General features: G+C 45.6%; 1 protein-coding gene across 1 annotated transcript in view; it reads left to right on the top strand.

Moving 5' to 3' along the window:
* TTC21B (tetratricopeptide repeat domain 21B) overlaps nt 1-10,209 on the top strand; it is a 70,517-nt gene extending 60,308 nt beyond the window's left edge. Inside the window, exons 26-30 of the mRNA XM_015416149.1 lie at nt 1,181-1,376; nt 3,811-4,035; nt 5,145-5,265; nt 9,040-9,107; nt 9,474-10,209. Of these exons, the coding sequence (XP_015271635.1) occupies nt 1,181-1,376; nt 3,811-4,035; nt 5,145-5,265; nt 9,040-9,107; nt 9,474-9,551 (688 nt within the window). The 3' untranslated portion in view covers nt 9,552-10,209. The remainder of the gene's footprint in view (nt 1-1,180; nt 1,377-3,810; nt 4,036-5,144; nt 5,266-9,039; nt 9,108-9,473) is intronic.
* The last annotated feature ends 8,361 nt before the right edge of the window (nt 10,210-18,570 follow it).

Raw genomic sequence — 18,570 nt, 5'->3', positions numbered from 1 at the left:
CAAAATGCTGGGCTTCATTTACATTGTTAGATAGCTGTGTTGCTAAGGAAGGTGTCACGTGAAGGAATCTAGTTAGGTGACTACAATTTTCATTTTGCGTTTTTCACTACACTCTGACAGTGACCATTATCTCCCGTAGTGCTAGAACGTGCCCTAACCTGGATAGCCCAGGCTAGCCTGATCTTGTCAGCTCTCGGAAGCTAAGCAGGGTTTACCCTGCCCAGTATTTGGATGGGCAACCGCCAAGGAAGTTCACAGTCATGACACAGGCAAATGGCAAAATGCCTCTAAATGTCTCTTGCCTTGAAATCCCCATGGGGTCACCATAAGTCACATGTGACATGATTGCAAAAAAAAAAAGAGAGAGCAACCTAGAACATAGAAGCCCTGTCCATTGGCCCCCTGGGGGCAACTGGTTGGCCACTGTGTGAATCAGGATGCTGGACTAGATGGAGCCCTGATTTGATCCTGCAGTGCTCTTGTGATATTGTTATTCAAAAGGCCATGGATTTTGTGCAGTCCTTTGAAGGAAAGGGAGAAAGACAGCATAGGATTTGCAGATTGACTCGCCTTTCCTTTTTGACTGAACGCCATGTTCAGACATTACATAGCACTTCGGCACCCATCTCTCTGACAGGAGAAGCCAGTCTTCTCCCTCTCTCCCCTTTAGACTATCCAAAATGACTCCTTGTGAGCGTCCTTTTATGCCATGTGAAAAGGTGACCACAACAGAGTCACCTAATTCACTGCCTTTTGACAATTAAAATTTTGAATCTATCCAAAAGCAGGCCTTTGAACCCCACCTCTTCCCCCACCCTCCTGCAAGCCTGAAATCAGGTCCCTCGTGTACCATCACTGCACGGTCTTCACTTCAATGAAAGAAAAATAACAGGAGCCAGACTGGTAACTCGGTCTTAGAAAAACAACCGATGGAGAAGAAATCCATGACATCTGCAGTATAAACGGAAGGGCCTCAAGGCTGAGAGCTTTCTGGGGCCTTGTTTTACAGTTGAGGTACCTGCAGAGAAATGTATTGGAAGCCTGGTTGTGCAATAGCTTTACAAGGAAAACATGTTTTAAGTACCCATTTTTGCATAGCGTCGTTTTAAAAGCTGAGCAGCAGGTAAGCAGAAGTTCTGAAATACCAGTCTTGGATGGTGATGCTTTCCCTTCTGTTTAGCAATTCCACAGAGAAGCAGGAGTCTGTGCAGCTAGCAGTGAGAACAGCAGAAAAGCTCCTAAATGAATTAAAGCCCCAAACGCTCCAAGGGCAGGTACAGCTTCGCATTGTGGAAAATTACTGTCTTATGGCAACCAAACAGAAATCAAACGTGGAGCGAGCCCTGAACGCCTTCACGGAAGTCGTGGTTGCCGAGGTGGGTGGTTGAAAACATTACTCTGTTAGAAGCTTAGAGGGGTATTAGATCCCTGACGCACCAGCAGAGCCATGCCCGGCTTGCCTTGTCCCTAGCTTCAGAAGCAGAACTCATGAAATACCCATTTGCACAGTGTCATTTTATGGCAAGGAAAAAAATGATTCTCAGAGAGGTGCTTGAGAGCAAATGGAACAGTGTTAAATGCTAGGGATCATCACCCTCCCAGTGTGTGTGTGACTTGCCTCCACTGTTTTCCTTTTGTGCAGGAAGCCTTCTTAGGCGCTCAAATGTGTGATCTGGGAATTTATATACATTGTGGTTGCAACCACTTCCATGATTTGCTAGGTATGTTGGGAGCTCCTGTTGCCATGGCTGAGATACATGAATTCCCAGCTTACACAAATAGGTTGCTCGTGTGTGAGACAGGGTAAAGTTGCAGAAAGTATTGTGTGAAAGGAACATAATTGCAGGCATTCATTTCTTGTCAAGTGACAGGTGCTAGCGAGATTTCTTTTCTACTCTGGTGCAGATGGTGCAGGGATGGGGGGAAGAGCCACTCCGGCCGTGTTGGGCCCAGCACTTAGGCTGGAGGTGGGGGGAGAGTGTCTGCTGTAGAAACTCCATGTTTATGTATACATCTTATCTTAAAACAATACAGTCATTTTATGTAACACCTTTATTTTTTAAGTATACTCTTTTACTCATTAAAGGAAGAGCCAACGTGTTGTCAGATAGTGTTTTGGGCTAAGAGGTGGGAGACCCAGGTTTGAGTCCCCGGACTGCAATGGAAGCTTGCCGAGTGACCTTGGGCCCGTCATTCTAGCCTAAACTACTTCATTAGGTTGTTGTATGGATAAAATGGTACAAATAGCATGTATTGTGTACAGCCAAAGGCCATTACAATCAGACACAAAGAGCATAAAACATAGTAAGTAATGACGCTAAAATGCCTGGATGTAAAAATACTAATGGGAGAGGAGAACGATGTAAGCTACTTTGGGTCTTCATTGGGGGGGGGAAGCAGGTTATGATCCAGTGGATCACTGGATCAGGTTCAAGGTTTTGGTTCTGACCTTCAAGGTCCTTAGCAGTCAGGGACCCACACATCTTCACTCAGGGCTTTTTTGGAAAAAGAGGTGCCGGGACTCTCAAGAGAGAAATGAAGTTTTCAGTCTGTATACTGAAAACTCATGAACTTTTAAACATTTTTAAAAGAATTTTGTTGAAAAGGTTCCGGAACTCAGTTCCGACTCGTTCCCCTAGAAAGAAGCCCTGCCTTCGGGGTCACCTCTCTTAGTATGCCCCCAGAAGAGCATTATGCTCTGGGAATAAGAACTCTCTGGGGGGGGCTGGCCCCCACCTGGTGGAACTCTCTGCGGGATTTACTATCTTTACGCAGGGCACACAGGGCAGAGATATTCTGCCAGAAATTTGGTTGAGGATAGTGACGGGACAGTATAAACTTTGGCACTCTCACACACACAATACCACCACCCCTAGGTGGCTTGTGGAATTTTAAATCTTTCTAAGAATTTTGTTGAAAAGGTTCCGGAACTCAGTTCCGACTCGTTCCCCTAGAAAGAAGCCCTGCCTTCGGGGTCACCTCTCTTAGTATGCCCCCAGAAGAGCATTATGCTCTGGGAATAAGAACTTTCTGGGGCTCTCTCACACACTCACACACTTTGGCACTCTCACACACACAATACCACCACCCCTAGGTGGCTTGTGGAATTTTAAATCTTTCTTCCGCCATCTTGGGAAGTGTATTGTTTTATTTGCTGATGTAGGCATTTTAACATTGGTTTTAACTACATTATTTATTGTATTTGTTCTCTTGGAAGCCACCTTGAGCAGGGAAGGGCGGCCTAATAAATCTGATTTAATACATACATACATACATACATACATACATACATACATACATACGTAATAAAAAATAAAGGGGCTATAATACTAAGGTTGCAATCCAGAGCAACACTGATTTCTGTGTAATACAATGTGCAGTGCAGTACAATATAGCTCAACCCAGTGGGGATGATTTGTGCAGAAAAGCGCTTCTGTGCTTGAATGGCTTGTACTACACAGACACCACTGGATGAAAGAGAATCCATCGATACTAAACCTCCTTAGATGCACATCCAAGATAATGCGGCAGAGCACTCAGCAGGCACGGTACTTGTCCCAACCTTGCTGCTGGATTCGGTGGAGCTCTCCCTAACACCAGAAACGGAATTTGGTACACAACGCCTTGTTTTTACCTTGGTGTTGCACAGGGGACTAGAGGAGTTTGTGAACATTGTTGTATTATCCAGTTTCTGGGACTGGAATGACATGTGTCTTGATCAGTGTGAAATGCAACTTTCTGCAAACATGGATGCTTCCTAACGGGTTACGAATTCCCATCTTGAGTTGTGTCCTCTGATGTTTGTCACAGAAGGATCACGTCCCTGCCCTTTTGGGAATGGCCACAGCACACATGATCTTGAAGCAAACTCCACGGGCCAGAAACCAGCTGAAGCGCATTTCGAAAATGAACTGGAATCCCATCGATGCGGAAGAGTTTGAGAAAAGTTGGCTTCTACTTGCTGATATTTACATTCAGTCTGCAAAATATGATATGGCAAGCGAGTTGTTAAAGCGGTGCCTTCATCATAACAGGGTAACGGACAAGCCGAAAAAGCAGGCTCTCATCTCTACCCCTTGAGACTTTTAATTAAATGGGACTGAGTTTATGGCACTCGGAGCCATTGGGTTCCATAAGCCGTGCGAGACTGCAACTCAAGGGTGGCAAATGGGGGTCACTATCCATACAGTCCCGCCTTTTTATTTTCCAGTTGACTTGTGGTCCTTAGGAATCCTAGCGTGGTGAGCAGCAACATGGGTAGTGATTTGCAGCCTTCCATTTCCATGCAATGCCATTCATGAAAGGGTCTACAATTTTTTAGTTTGCTAAAAGTTTGGTAAAGTTAGTTTGGTAAAGTCAGTCGAATCCGACTCTAGGGTGCAGTGCTCATCTCCGTTTCCAAGCCGAAGAGTCAGCGCTGTCTGAAGACGTTTCCGTGGTCATGTGGCTGGCATGACTTACTTTCTGCAAATAATCATGAGCAAATAGAGTCGATGGGGGTGAACCTGATTAGTTGGTGGGCTTGCACATTCCCTCCCTCACCTCACGCAGCACACCAAAATTGAAGTTGGAAGGCTTCAGGCCATGGAGACTCAGGGTTGAGTCTGAGAGCACAGATTTGGAGACATCTGGTGGCAGCTGGCATGGACGTGAAGCCTCCAGGTGGGGTTCCGTTGCAGGCTTTGGTTAATGCTTTGATGAGTTTGAACCGGGGTGAGAACCTGTAGAAACACAGGGGCCTCTTGCTTAAGGAGACCGAAAGAACACAAGTCTTTGAGCAACTCCATTTAGTTGCAACATCCAAAATGTGAGCACCATAACTGACAGGTTTATTTCTGTCCCAGTGGTCACGATTCTTAACCGTGATTAAACTGTTTTAAGAATCCTGGTTACTAGAATAGAAACTAACCTGAGATTTTTTTAAAAAAACACCCACGTTGAGACAGGACAGCGAACTGTAATGAGTAGAAAACGTTGATGATCCAGGCCTGATATGTGAGGAAAGGGAACGATTAATGAGGTTTGTGTTTATTACCAACAAGCTCTGGTTCCTTCATGATGTCTGAACAGAAGGCAAATGAATTAAGACCGTTTTTGTAATGTAAAGTTCATTTGATGCCGGAAAATTCTTTTTTGTTTTTCAGTCCTGCTGCAAAGCTTATGAATATATGGGGTACATAATGGAGAAGGAACAAGCATACAAGGATGCGGCTGTAAACTATGAGATGGCCTGGAAATATGGGAACCAAACAAGTCCCACGATAGGTAGGTTCATATGCGGTGCTTCTGCCATTTTATTGGTTGGACTGCTCCTCATTTCCCAGAAAATATTTGCCAAATATATATTATGTGGTGCCAGAGGAGGACTCTCTGAAAGCATTCCTGGCAGGCAGGAACGGTGTAGTTCTTTAAATCCTTGTTTGCCCCTGTGTCAAGATGAGGTTAGCTGGATGTGCCCCTTAAGACTGTCAAACAGTAATTACTTGAATGCACTTGTCTAAAAGTAGCCAACAACACTTAAAAACAAAACCCAGGAACACTGCAAAGTGTAGCTTGTCCGTATAAATATCAGGCTACGGGACCTGACAGAAGGACTCTGGTATGGATGAGACTGCTGTTTGGGATAATTCCATCATTAGTAGAATGAGCATAGGATATCCTAACATGAAAATATGGTAACGTGGGGGACTGACCTTTCCCTCAGGGCTGGATGAAGGGTAAAAAGGAACTGGAGAGATTCCCCCCCCCCAAAGAAACATGGTGTCTGACAGTTGCCATTAGGTACAGAAAGGGTTAACTGAAGCAGCGGTCTGTACTGCCACCTGTTAACTGCTTCTGGAACAAACAGGAGAGATGAACCCTTCCTCTGTTGTTCTGAGTAGCTGGCCTTGTATGTCTGACATCAAAACACTCAGAGTAAAAAAAAGTTACATTTATTTGGGGGGTGGAATAAGCCCAGATCTAACTGTGAGAATCGGCTGTCTCAGTTTTAATCCCCAAAGGGGAAAATGGAGAACAGAAAGCATAACATACAAACTACCAGCTAGTACCACTCTACATGCCTAAAGGGACCTTATATCTGGTGGAGTGTCAGGGCTTCTGCTCACAGTGGTCAGGAACAGAACAGTGGACTGGGGTTCCTTTATACAGAAATTTGAAACCTGTTGCCAGAGTCCACCACTGGATTATTTTTCACCTGGAAATCGGGGCTCCTCCCTCTTCATCCGCTCACGTGTAGCTACATAGCCAATCAGTGGGCATGAGAAGGCCTGTTCACAGGTCACAGTGCTAAATTGTCTAGCAATCAGAGATGCCACACCTGGGAAGTCTCTCCAGGATGTGATGTCCACCAACCCCATTGTGGAACCTTCCTGCTAGCTTGGCACCCTGGGGTTTGGTTACATAGACAAGTTGTTTTATCTTAAGTTACAATGAGGGGGGGTGCCTTAAAGTAGAATCACAACTGGGTACCAAACTGGGAGGGAGGGGACGGTGGGAGTTGGTCCCTGGAAATGGGGAAGACCCCCCAACAAATGCAGTAAAACCTGCATTTTGGAGATGACTTGCTGCCTCACTGCAGGCCAACAAGGGCCAATGGAGCATTCGCAGGGCTCTTTTTGGTAGCAGGTACTCATTTGCATATTAAGCGACACACCCCTAATGTAGCCAATCCTCCAAGAGCTTACAGTAGCTCCTGTAAGAAGACCTCTGTAAGCTCTTGGAGGATTGGCTACATTAGGGGTGTGTGGCCTAATATGCAAAGGAGTTCCTGCTACAAAAAGAGCCCTCAGCATTGACAGCAGAGAGCAGCATGCTGGCACGAACTCTTTGTTGGCCAGGTCTGGGGTGAAGGGAAGCTGCTTGATTCTGAAGCAGCAAGTGACCTCAGAGGAAGCAAACCCTCGAGTGTGCATCCTTAGAACTCCAGTTCCCCCTCTACAGTCATCTAACTTGTGAGGGATGAGCCTTTCACGGTTTAAAGGATTGTAGGAGGAAAAACTGGCCTCTGACACGCATCCCTTATATCCAATTCCCCTCCTTCCTTTGGATCCTCTCCCCTTTAGCCGAGCACAAGTCTCCACAATGGCTTTGGGGACCAAAGGGAAGAGAAGGGAAATTTGGTGTAGTGGTTAAGAGTGGTGGACTCTACTCTGGGGAACTGGGTTTGATTCCCCACTCCTCCGCATGAAGCCAGCTGGATGACCTTGAGTCAGTCACAGTTCTCCCAGAGCTGTTACCCCAAGAGCAGCTCTCTCGGCTCTCTCAGCCACACCTGCCTCACAAGGTGTCTGTTGTGGGGAGAGAAGAAAAAGAGATTGGATTTATACCCCGCCCTTCACTACCCAAAGGTGTCTCAGAGCGGCTTACAAACTCCTTCCCCTTCCCCTCCCCACAACAGACACACTGTGAGGTAGGTGGGGCTGAGAGAGCTCTTGACAGAAACTGCTGTTTTTCAAGAACAGCTGTGCCAGAACTACGGCTTGCCCAAGGTCATCCAGCCAGGTGCAAGTGGAGGAGTGGGGAATCAAACCCGGTTCTACACCAAACTGGCATGGTGATTGTAAGCTGCTCTGAGTGAAGGGTGGGGTATAAACCCAACTCCTCTTATTTCTCTTTTTCTTCTTCTCGTTCTCTTCCTCCTCCTCCTCAGCCTGGCCTCACACCATTGTTGAAGTAAGATCAGGGGATGGAACGTGAATTGCGGTGTTCCTCCCCTGATGCAAGACAATCCCCTCCTTCTTTGTGGCTCAAGTGGCAAAGTCACTTACGTGCGCCTGTCTTTCCCTGAAGCCGCTGTGGGGACAGGACTGACTGTTCTGCAGCCCTGTTTTCCAGAGCTGGGAAACGTGGTGCTTGAGTAGAAAGGCTATGATGTTGGTTCTGGGGATGTTACTGCTGCTGCTGCAGTTCCTCTGATGAAGGCAGGTGTTCCTCACCTGGAACAGAAGAGAAGGGCTTTAGTGGTGGTCTTGTAGAAGATCACAGCCCTTGTGCTGGATTCGGGCTTTTCCTAGCCCAAGCAGAGAGGAATTTTCTATGGGACCCATCCTGAGGGGATCCAGCACGCTGTGCTCATCCTAGGTGCTCAGGTGAGAGGAACTGAAGCTTTTCTTCACAACTCTAGTGAACCAGAAGCAGAAGTGGGGCATGTAGAAGGTGGGTAGAATGAAGAAGAATTTTCTCCATGGCGTCCCCTCACCACCTCTCCTCTCCATAGAATTTTTTATAGGTTCCTGCTTGTCTTCGCTAGCTATGAGATCATGATAGAAAGCTTGTCCTTTTAGCCAAATTAAATACAGGCAGAAACTTTTGTGTGTTTGTGAAAGGTGCTGCTTGGCATTCACTCTCCTGCACAGCAGATCGGGATAACACTGCATCGCTAGCTTGAGAAGTAATGCTGTGGTCCGAGACAGAGAAATAGACTGTATTTGAGGCAGAGGCAAGTCCCAGGAAATTACAGCTAACAAGCTGTCCGTTTTCATTCTCATGTTAGCTTCCCCCCCCCCATTTGCCATCATTTAAATTCATTATATATTAGAAATACTTATTATATCTGCAAGCTCTCTCGGCTCATGAAAAATACTAATCTGATTTGCAGACATAAAGTTGCATCCATACAAAACCTTTCTCCTGTTCCCCCCTTATCAGATCTCAGAAGCTAAGCAGGGTCAGCCCTGTCTAGTATTTGGATGGGAGACCTCCAAGGAATACCAGGGTCCTGATGCAAAGGCAGGCAACGGAAGAACCACTTCTGAACAGCCCTGCGAGGCTGACATGACTCAGCTTGACTTGTTGGGAGGAGGGGGAATCCCGCTTCCCCCAAAAAAACTCCTCATGGGGCTGGGTCCAAGCGGTTTTCCTACTAGTGAAACAAAAGGAGGAGACAAAAAGGCTATGCTGTGGGGACCAGGGGATCTGCAAGGACAGAGTCATTTGGGTCCATGGCTGCGGTAAGGAGGGGAATTAGATGACAGAGAGTGTAAAAGTGTAAAAAATTGCGAGATCCAACTCATAATAAGTGACCTCCTGTTTTTACAGGCTTCAAGCTGGCATTTAATTACCTGAAAGCAAAAAGATACGTTGATGCAATCAACATTTGTCACAAGGTAAGCTATAATAACATGTGCGAAAATATTCATCAGTAGTAGTGTGTGGCTTGCTTGAAATAGTCAAAGTGCAGCATAAAAATAACCACAGATTGCTGCTTACTTTGAGCACTGCATTTGCATGTATTTGGGTGATACTGTTTGAATAAAGGTTTTTCCTCGTGTGGTACAAATGAATATGAAAGAGTTAGATCTAACATAATCCTGCATATTTATCTTCTGTGATGGCATGTTTGGGGTACATAGAATGGCGGTCGTTACATAATTGTAGATATACCTCCTTTCTGCTGTCAAATGTCTGTCCGCTTTAGATTATGAGGGGAAACTTCATAGCTTTTTTACTGTAGATATTATTTCTTTACACAGGTTTTAGCAGCACATCCAAATTACCCCAAGATCAAAAAAGAAATACTCGATAAGGCCCGTACATCGCTAAGGACTTGAGCATTTTGCCACGTGCATTTATTTTAACTGGAGGGTAAAAGGTCTCTGTAGAAAGACAGGCTGTTGAAACAGCTGTGTGGCTGCGGATGAGACCAACTCAATTAGTTTCCTATGGAAAAAAAATGAAGAGAGATGCGTTTTAGATTTCTCCCTCTTCTGGTCCGGAAGGCTTTTGTACTTTTGGAGTTCAATGAACGCAAAAGAGAATTGGTGCCTGTTCCCATCCACTTGTAGGTACTGACAGCAATCCAAGTAAATCACTTCCGCATCAAGGCATGACCAGCAGAGGCGGAACTCTCTTTGAATGTTCCTCTATAGCAGAGAGATCTTCAGAGAAAGTTTCGTCTGCGCACCAAGTTCCTTTATTATCACGTGGGTGATTTATGTAGGTTGCAGCTACTGCCTCATAAAAGACTCCTCACAAGCATCAAAGGGGGGGGGAACTCGGACTCGACTGTGCGACTGAACAACAACAACAAAAACTAAAATGCTGTATCTGTTGTGTTGATTTTTAACTGGCTCCTTTCACTTTCTGAAATGAGTTTCTTCTCTGCTGGAAGCTTTCTAAATCAAATTAAGAATGCAGTCAGGTGTGTGTGGGGGGGTGTTCCTCACTTACCCTTTTCCTAATGACTGACTTATTTCGTTTCTGGTTGTAGTCCGCAAGTTGTTGCATGAATAAAGCATTGATTTTCTAGGGCTTTGTGTACTTACTCTATCGGGGTCCTGCCTTTCCTTCCCCCAAGGATCTCAACGCTGCATTTTATCTTACAGTCATGCTGCAAGATAGGGTTAAGCTAAGAGAAAACGAGATGCCCATGGCCACTTACTGACTGACTTAGCCAAGCAGGTAAGCTTTAAACTTCAGTTTCCCACATCAAAACCAAACACTTTGGCGAGCAAACCGCTAGTCATCCGTCACATCTGCGATTTTGTTACGGAAATAATGACCTCCCCACCCCCTTCAGTCTTCATCCTCACAGGGCGTGCTGCAGGTGCCTGGTCCACTGATAGCCTATTTGTCATTCTCTGGGGCAAAGGCCTTCTCAGTGGCTGCCCTGCCCTCTGGAACCAGCTTCCTGAGGAGGCTCGTGCCCTGTGGGGTGTGTTAGGGTTCCATAGGGCACACGAGGCTGCCTCGTTTTATGCGGCATTTGATTAACCAAGAGAATGGACGTGCTGGCTGGTTGTCTAGATTTCTTCTTGATGACCAGTTGGTTTTAATCAGAATTCTGTTTTTGCTGTATTTGTATTTATAGCTTTTATTATCTAGTCAGGTTTTAATGGTTTGTTTGTGTGTGCTGTGAACAGCCCCAAGTTCTCTGCTGTGGAGAGGATGCAGGTTAAAAATAGAATGAATGAATGAATGAATGAATGAATGAATGAATGAAGATAGATGCCTGTTTATTGGGATTTCTAATGAAATCACCATGTGTTTTAGCTGTCTCCTGTTTACCAGTTTGCACCATTCATCCATTCAGTTGCTTGTATCAAAGATCTGTCTCCACCAATAGTGTGTACAGACTGGGAGAATTCCCCCTTGCATTGGCTTTTTCTGCATGCTTTCCATGTTACAGATCTATAGAATGTTTGCCGTATTATCATGCTGGAACACACTGCAAAGGTTATATGCGCACCCGGCTGGTTTTGCCATTTCAGCAGCTTGACCCTCACAGCCACTCTGCCATCCCAAATGTTTTTTTAAACTCCCCTGAATTCAAAAAGTAGTTTCGGGGATTGGGAGTCTGAGCTCTGTAAAGGGAAATTGGTGGCAGTTCACATGTGGGGTTTCCCTTAACTGCTTTTGATCAAGGGGCACACAATTCAGAGGCACACAAGCAAATGCCCCTGTGGCTCACAGCTGTAGTTCTTAAAAGCTGTGGCAGTGACATTAAAAGAGGGTTTTTTTGTGTCCCATTGTACAACTGGGACAGAGGGCCTGCTTTATAAATGTCCACCCTGTGGCAAGTGCAGGAAAACACTGTAACTTTGGTTGTTTCCCCTTTTTCCCCAGAAAGAGATGAAGCAGCCAGGAGCATCTGCCAGATAGCCCTCTTAGACCTTTGTTATACCAAAGGGTGGTTGGGGCAACAGGAAGTCAGGATGGTCTTGCAATGATCATAGGCAACTACTTGGGATCATGCAGTGTCCTGCCATTTTCACACAGGTTTCAGCCAGTTTAAATATAATGGTCCTCTTCCATGGACGGGTTGCCGTCACTTTTGTGGTTTAATTACAAGGTTCATTTTTCTCCCCGTTTTTGTTTTGTTGCTGCATCTACATACTGAGAGGCAGTGTGGTAAAGAAAAAGGCAAATCCTTGAAGATCATATGATATGGCTCCAACTTGTGAAATGAGCTTGCATTTATTCCTATACCCCTGGCTTGTTTGGCTGTGCCATGGACTCATTGTTTTAGATACAACTAGTTCTCCAAATGTCTAGGCTGTTCTAAAAAGAAAAACACTCATTTATTTAAAAGAAAATAGCTTTAAAATCCGGGAGGGAAAGGTAGTCTTCACAGTGCTGTCCTAAGCAATTTTACTCCTTTAAGTCTGTTGAAGTCAGTGGGCTGATGGGGGGAACAGCACTGCAAATATATATAACAAGAGGTGGACCCGCGATACTCGCGGGGGGGGGAGGCAGAGCGATCGTGGTGGTGTCAGGAATCGTGCGGCAGGGCTGAGGCAACAGGGCAACGCCTCTCCCGCTTGAACTACCAGCCGGCGGCGGCCCCCTCGCTGCCCCCCTCCCTGACGCAGGTCCCCCCAGCGCGCTCAGCCCGCGACGGTCCGGGTCCCCCCTCCTCCCCGGCCAACTGAGGCGCCCCCGGCCCTGGGCTCCCTTCTCGGCGCTGGCTGGCGGGTGGGCGGGCTCCTCCTCCCTCTTCCTTGCCGGGGGCTGTCCAGGCTCTGTGGGCGAGGCTCCGTTTTGCAGGCTGCTGCGCGGCTGCGGTGAGAGAGGCCCCTTCCCCTCCCTCCCTCTCTCTCTCTCTCCCTTTGGCCCCGGTGGGGCGGGCGCGGCGGGGGTCCGCCGGTTTTCCCCGCGGACTCTTGCCGGTGTGCCTCTGGAGCGAGGCGGGCGGGCTCCCTCCCAAGCGGCTGTGAGGCGGAGGCGGCGTCCCCTGTGCATGCGCAGGGGATGCTCTGCCAGTTTCGGGGGGATTTAAACATCCCCCCGAGATTTTTTTTTCCAGGTCGGATTTTTGTGCACACGTGGTGACCGCCCCACGTGTGCCCAAAAATCTCCCTGCCCCCCAGGTGGCCCCGGAGCGCGGATTTAGATATCCGCACAGATGGGGCCACTTGGGTATTAGTATAAGGATAATGTATTCCCCCCCCCAATGCCCAGTTAGAGTTCTTATGGTCCACTTTAAACTGTTCTAACATCCTGAATTCAGGATTTTATTTTAACTTGTCCTCTTGCTGGCAGCCCCCGTGTCTTCTCCCCTTTCCCTTCTTCCTTCTCTCCTTCCTATCAATCTGCCCCCATCTTCAGCTTATTTAATTCATTTGTAACCCTCCTTTCCCCCCCCAGTGGAGGCCCAGAGCAGTTTACACTGTTCTCCTCTTTTTCCGTTGTAGCCTCACAACAACCCAGTGAGGTAGATTAGGCTGAGAGTGTGTGACTGGCCCAGGGTCTCCCAGGAAGCTTTCATGTCAGGGTGGGGATTCGAACCTGGGTCTTCCAAATCCTATTCCGGTACTCTAACCATTACACCACACTGGATGATACAATACTTCTCCTTCTGGGATGACCTTATTCTTTCTCAGGGTTAAGTGGAAACACTGTCTATTTCTTTGAATTTTTAAAAAACAATTACTGTAGCAGCATTTGATTACCTAAGCCTTCTTTCTGCCGCATGGTCTGTGAACTGAAAGGACTCCAGAGAGAGGTCAGTGCAGATATGCTAATAGGAAAAAAGGAGTCCAGTGTTCCGCATGGTGTTGCCTGGCAACACATCTTCCACTCTGTCTTTGAGGGAAGGATGGAGTGGAATGAGTCTGCATTTTCCGTCGCCTCATTCACTGGCCCTGGACATTTAAGCATCCTAGGACTCTTAACAACATGAATTAGCAACGCCTCTCTTTTGTGCTGTTTAACATTGTACCGTCTTCCCGTATCTTCAGGGAACAGAGTCTCAAAACAAAACGACAGTGTGCATCTATGATCAAAGCTGCAAAAGGAGCCAAAGCTGCAGTTGGGGTAGAAATGAAGCAAAACAAAACACACCAACCCTGTAGCTTTGGGTCTAAATCAGAGTAACTCATCCCATCCCTAGGGAACTGAAGAATAGAGAATGATGTGTTTAGCTTTTTGGAAAGGAAATCTGATTGGCATGTGCAGCAGTTAGTTACAGACTGCCCAGATAATGAACAATGTATTGAGTTACACTTTAAAATCTCATATAGTGAGCAGGATTCTTAAGGTTCCTATAAGCAGACATTTGGGGTGCAACGTGGCTTCATTAAATCAATGGGAAAGTTGCCAGTGATTTCTGGGGAAGGTAGGTGGCACCAGAGGATGTACACTAAGGAGCTGATATTTTTGTACAAGATTAGCCAGATAGTTCTGGAATGCAATATTGATGATGTGTATGATGTGCTAGAAATCACTGTTCAGTTAAGCTCTTGCCTATGAAATAAAAGTACATTGTTCAGTATTCTTTTGGAACCGATGGTTCTACATTTGTAAATGTTTTGTATTCTCCTTTTAAAATTGAATTTGCTTGTTCTTGTGGCCCTGTATCACACATTGCTATGGTCTGAACAGGAAAAGCAGGATATAAATGTTTTAAACAGTTGATAAATATGTGGGTTTGCATTTCTTATAATCTGCTACACTGAAAGAATGTAATCTGAAGACTGCAAGGTTTTTTTTAAAAAAACGAGAGAAGTGGCAAGAGAAAACAGGTCTTGCAAATTGCACACTGTGCTGTCTGCAGAGGACTGCATGGTGGAAATCAAAACATTTGTCTAGAATAACAAAATGCTCTTCTGTGGCTACACTTGAGTCTGGAGCCAGTAAATCCTAGTTTCAACTCAGACTGATAATAAATTACAGATAATAGGATAGAATGAGCACTTTTCGTAACTTCAGTATGCCTAGTATTATATAAAAAAAGATCAATTAAGATTTCCACTGATGTCCTACAGTGATGTTGGTTCAATATGGAATGGTTCACAAGGTGCAAACACTGTCAGACAGTAAAGCAGAGATTAAAATATGAGTCTCTGTATTAACCAATGTTTTTGTGATAGATGCTTTTTGGATCTGCAGCTGTATTAGAAATGTTGTGATTGCAGCAAGAATTACATAAGCACAACACTAGCAAATTCTGATCAACTAGTTAAAGGAGTTACTTCTCATAAAGGGTCAAAAATTGGTGAAACTATTGTATTAACTAGTAAAATTTGTCGGGAACCCCTATGCATCCCTTTTAACTTATACTGGACTTTGTTATTATAAAGATTTTATTATAAAGATTTAATGTTTAATAGACATTTGTTTAGGTCATCTGCATTCGTTAAGAGTGGGTTTTTTCAGCTATTTTGTTTTAGAAATAAAAACATCTGTTGTTAAATGCATTCATTTTTATATTGCGAGCACAGCAGAGGGTGGTTCTGAGCAGAGAAGCTGTCCCCCACCTGTCCCTATTTTCTGAAATCTGTCCCTACTAAAATAACACCAGTTTAGTGACTCAGACAAACAAGATGTCAACAAGGCATTGTCAAAAGGCTTTGCAGATGGTTTGTTAATATTTTGTTGGTGGGAGTTGCCACTTTTCAGGGTTCAGTTCTTTGCCAAGGGTCTCTAGAACTTTAAAAGGTGACAAATGGCCCTTGTTTCTACTTCTTAACTTCATCTCTACCCAGCAGGGACCCATCAGTCTCTTTGCCATTTTTTTCTCACAATAACCTTGACGTAGATTAGGCTGAGGGTATACAGTGGCCCAAGGTCACCCAGCGAGCTTTCATGGCAGAGTGGGAACTTGAACCTCAGTCTCACAGTTCCTAGTCCGACATACCACTACACAGGGCCGGACCGTCCATAGAGGCAGGTTAGGCAGTTGCCTAGAGCGCCATCTTAACAAAGGCACCGCACTGGCCTACTGCCCTGCCCAGCCCCTCCCTCGCCTATCCAGGAATGAAACATTGTTGGTCTTCAAGGTGCCCCCACTGGACTCTGACCTTGTTCTGAGGCTACGACAGATGCAGCTCAAACGTGGAATTGAAACACGATAGAGAAAAATCTCTACGCCATTGAGAGCCCCCAAGGCAAGAGACTTTGGAAGGTACTGGCAAGGAATGGGGGGGGTCCAGTCCCTGGACGGCCAAAAGGAGGAAGCTTCCCTCTCTCCCCGGGCCTGCAGGATGGATGGGAGGTCCCGAGAGCCGAGCCCGAGAAGAAGAGACGCTCCATCCAGAGGCGGCAGCTGCCCTGTCTGGCATCTGATGATGCAACCCCTCTTGGAGACGGTGATTGGCTGAAGAAGCTCGCCTTCCGACTCGCGGAAAGTCCCGGCCAAAGCCCAGCCCACTCGGAAGTCCCTGGCCCGCTGCCCCCAGGCAGGCGGGGGGGGGGGGGGGGGGGGAGCTGCTGACTGCTGTCTGGGCCTGAAAGAAAGGTCCAAACAGGCAAGAGACCTTTTCTTAGCATAACCCAGAGGTGGTCGGGAAGTTCTCCAGCTCCCCAGGCCAGATGAAACAACTTCTAAAAAGAAGCATCCCCCCCACACACATTTCTCTGGGCACTCTCTTTTATTAATCATCTTTTTTATTGAATATAAAGTCAACAAGCAATGATGAAACAGTCACAAATAATAACACAGTAACAAAATCTACATAGCACGAAGCGCAGGAGATATTACTAAGACACTGTTCATGGCAAGCTCCTTGGGGTTGCCGACCTCCAGGTGGGGCCTGGAGATCTCCTAGAATTACACCTGAGCTCCAGCTGATAGAGATCAGTTCCCCTAGGAGAAAACAGCTCCTTTGGAACAAAGTTTGAGTCCAGTGGCTCCTTTAACTAAAAACAAATTAGCAATTTCAAATTTTGTGTTTTTCATTCATCCTAAAATACATTTATGTTTGGAAATTGGTGGGCACACGGGGGGGGGGGCAGAAGGTAGCCTCGCCTAGTGTGCAAAAAAACCTGGTACTGGCCCTGCCACTACACCAAACTGCATTCTAATGCAGGTTCATGCATGCACAGAGTGCCATGTGGTGGTCAGCCTGCCATTTCACATGCTGGTGATGTTCATTTTGAATGGCTGATACTAGAGTGTAGGAGGACAATGATATCATTTGCAGCGTTGTCTTAAGAATAAAAACCTTGGCCTTAAGAGCCTTTAGAAGTGTGCAAAGAGGGAAGGGGTCTCAGCCATGATAATGTTCCTCTTTTCATCTGAACTGTTGCAGGTCATTGAAGTTACAGGGAGGCAACTTCTCTCTCTCTTCATTGCCGTTTCCCAAACCATTATTTCTAGAAGACCATCTGGGTTGGGTTACACATGTTGGTGTGTAACACATAATTAGGCCCTTGGACCTTAGATGACCTCACCAGCAAACACCGAATTTTTATATAAAAATGTTGGCTATGAATCTGATCACTTAGCTGATATCTACACACCCCACACCCGGCACCACTTCCTCTTGTATGATAGGTAACTTTGCAGTTGGATTTTTCAGCACAATTAGTTAAGCAAAGTCTCTACTGATCAGGAAAACGTCAAAGAATCAATGAATTTATTCATGAAATAATTCCCAAGATACTGGAGTGTGGGTAATCAGTACCAGAGAAACCAGTAGTTACAATGTATGTTGCATAATGTTTTCATTCCCAGTGCTTGAATTTTCAGTCAATGTGATGTTTGTGGACAAGTACAGAGGGGAGGAGTATATTCATTGTCAAGGTACCAATGCAGCTAAAATTAGACATGACTAGCAGTCCAGTCTTAAGCATGTTGATGTCAGTCATGGATATAGCTCAGTCATGATTAACTTTGTTGAGTTCAGTGAGGCTTAGTCATGACTAACTTTCATCAGACTGGAGCTTGTGAATGGGATAATGTGGTGAGACAAAACAGGAGTAAAAGATAGAAGAGTCTATGCAGACTTGGGCTGAAGTCCTCAGTCTCCCTGAAGACCTGCCTGGTTCCTTGGCCTTCCTTTCAGCTTTACCCGTCTAAAAAGTGTGGAGGGCAGAAACCGTCTATACCACTCTGAGCTCCATAGAGGAAGTGGGATAAACATCTCATGAAAAGCACACCAATTATGGCAGAAGCACAACACCTATGCAGAGCGTTCCCCAGAAGAGTGTCATGCTTTCAGTCTATAAGCCATAAAGTGGATACAAAATGCAAAGACTCCCAAATAGTAGGAGATCAAAATTCACATTAAAACAGATGTCCACGACATGAGAGGCAATTTGAAGAGCAAATTATTGGTATAAAGATAATGAAATTGCCAAAGACCAGAAACAGGAAGCAAGCATGATTGGGGGCTGCTGTAGTAGGAAGATTAGTATGGTGTATTCATAAAGCAGGCAAATTACCAAGAAACCAAACATGTATCTGCAACGGCACTTCTGCAATGGTGGATCAGATTCATGAGATTCATATTGCGAGGTTACATTTAGCCACACAATCTAAGTCACTGAGTGTAAATCATGCAACTTATAACTATCCCTGCAAAGATAGTGATCATACCAAACCACTCTAAGTAGGGTGTCAATGTAGTGAGGACTTCCAAAGCTTTCCTTCCATAGTACAGGAGGAACAAAGTCAACATATTTTTTGTGTGTGTTTGCCCTCTGCAGAAGTTTGTTCTTAGACCCATTTTTTCTTGTAATATTACTGAACTTTTCCACCCAAGCATAAATAACAATTAACTCCTTAGCAGAGTTACACCCTTCTAAGGGCCAAACGATGTAAAAGCATCCTAGTGGCTACCAGAAGGACGCCGCAGTCATTTTAAAGTCATTTAAGGATACAGTGTGACAATTTTGTTCCCCCCAGCA

The sequence above is a fragment of the Gekko japonicus genome, unplaced genomic scaffold (assembly GCF_001447785.1).
Source record: "Gekko japonicus isolate JY-2015 unplaced genomic scaffold, Gekko_japonicus_V1.1 scaffold445, whole genome shotgun sequence".
NCBI lineage: Eukaryota > Metazoa > Chordata > Lepidosauria > Squamata > Gekkonidae > Gekko > Gekko japonicus.
The sequence above is the reverse complement of the archived record's forward strand: the minus strand, read 5'-3'. Positions and strand labels throughout refer to the sequence as shown.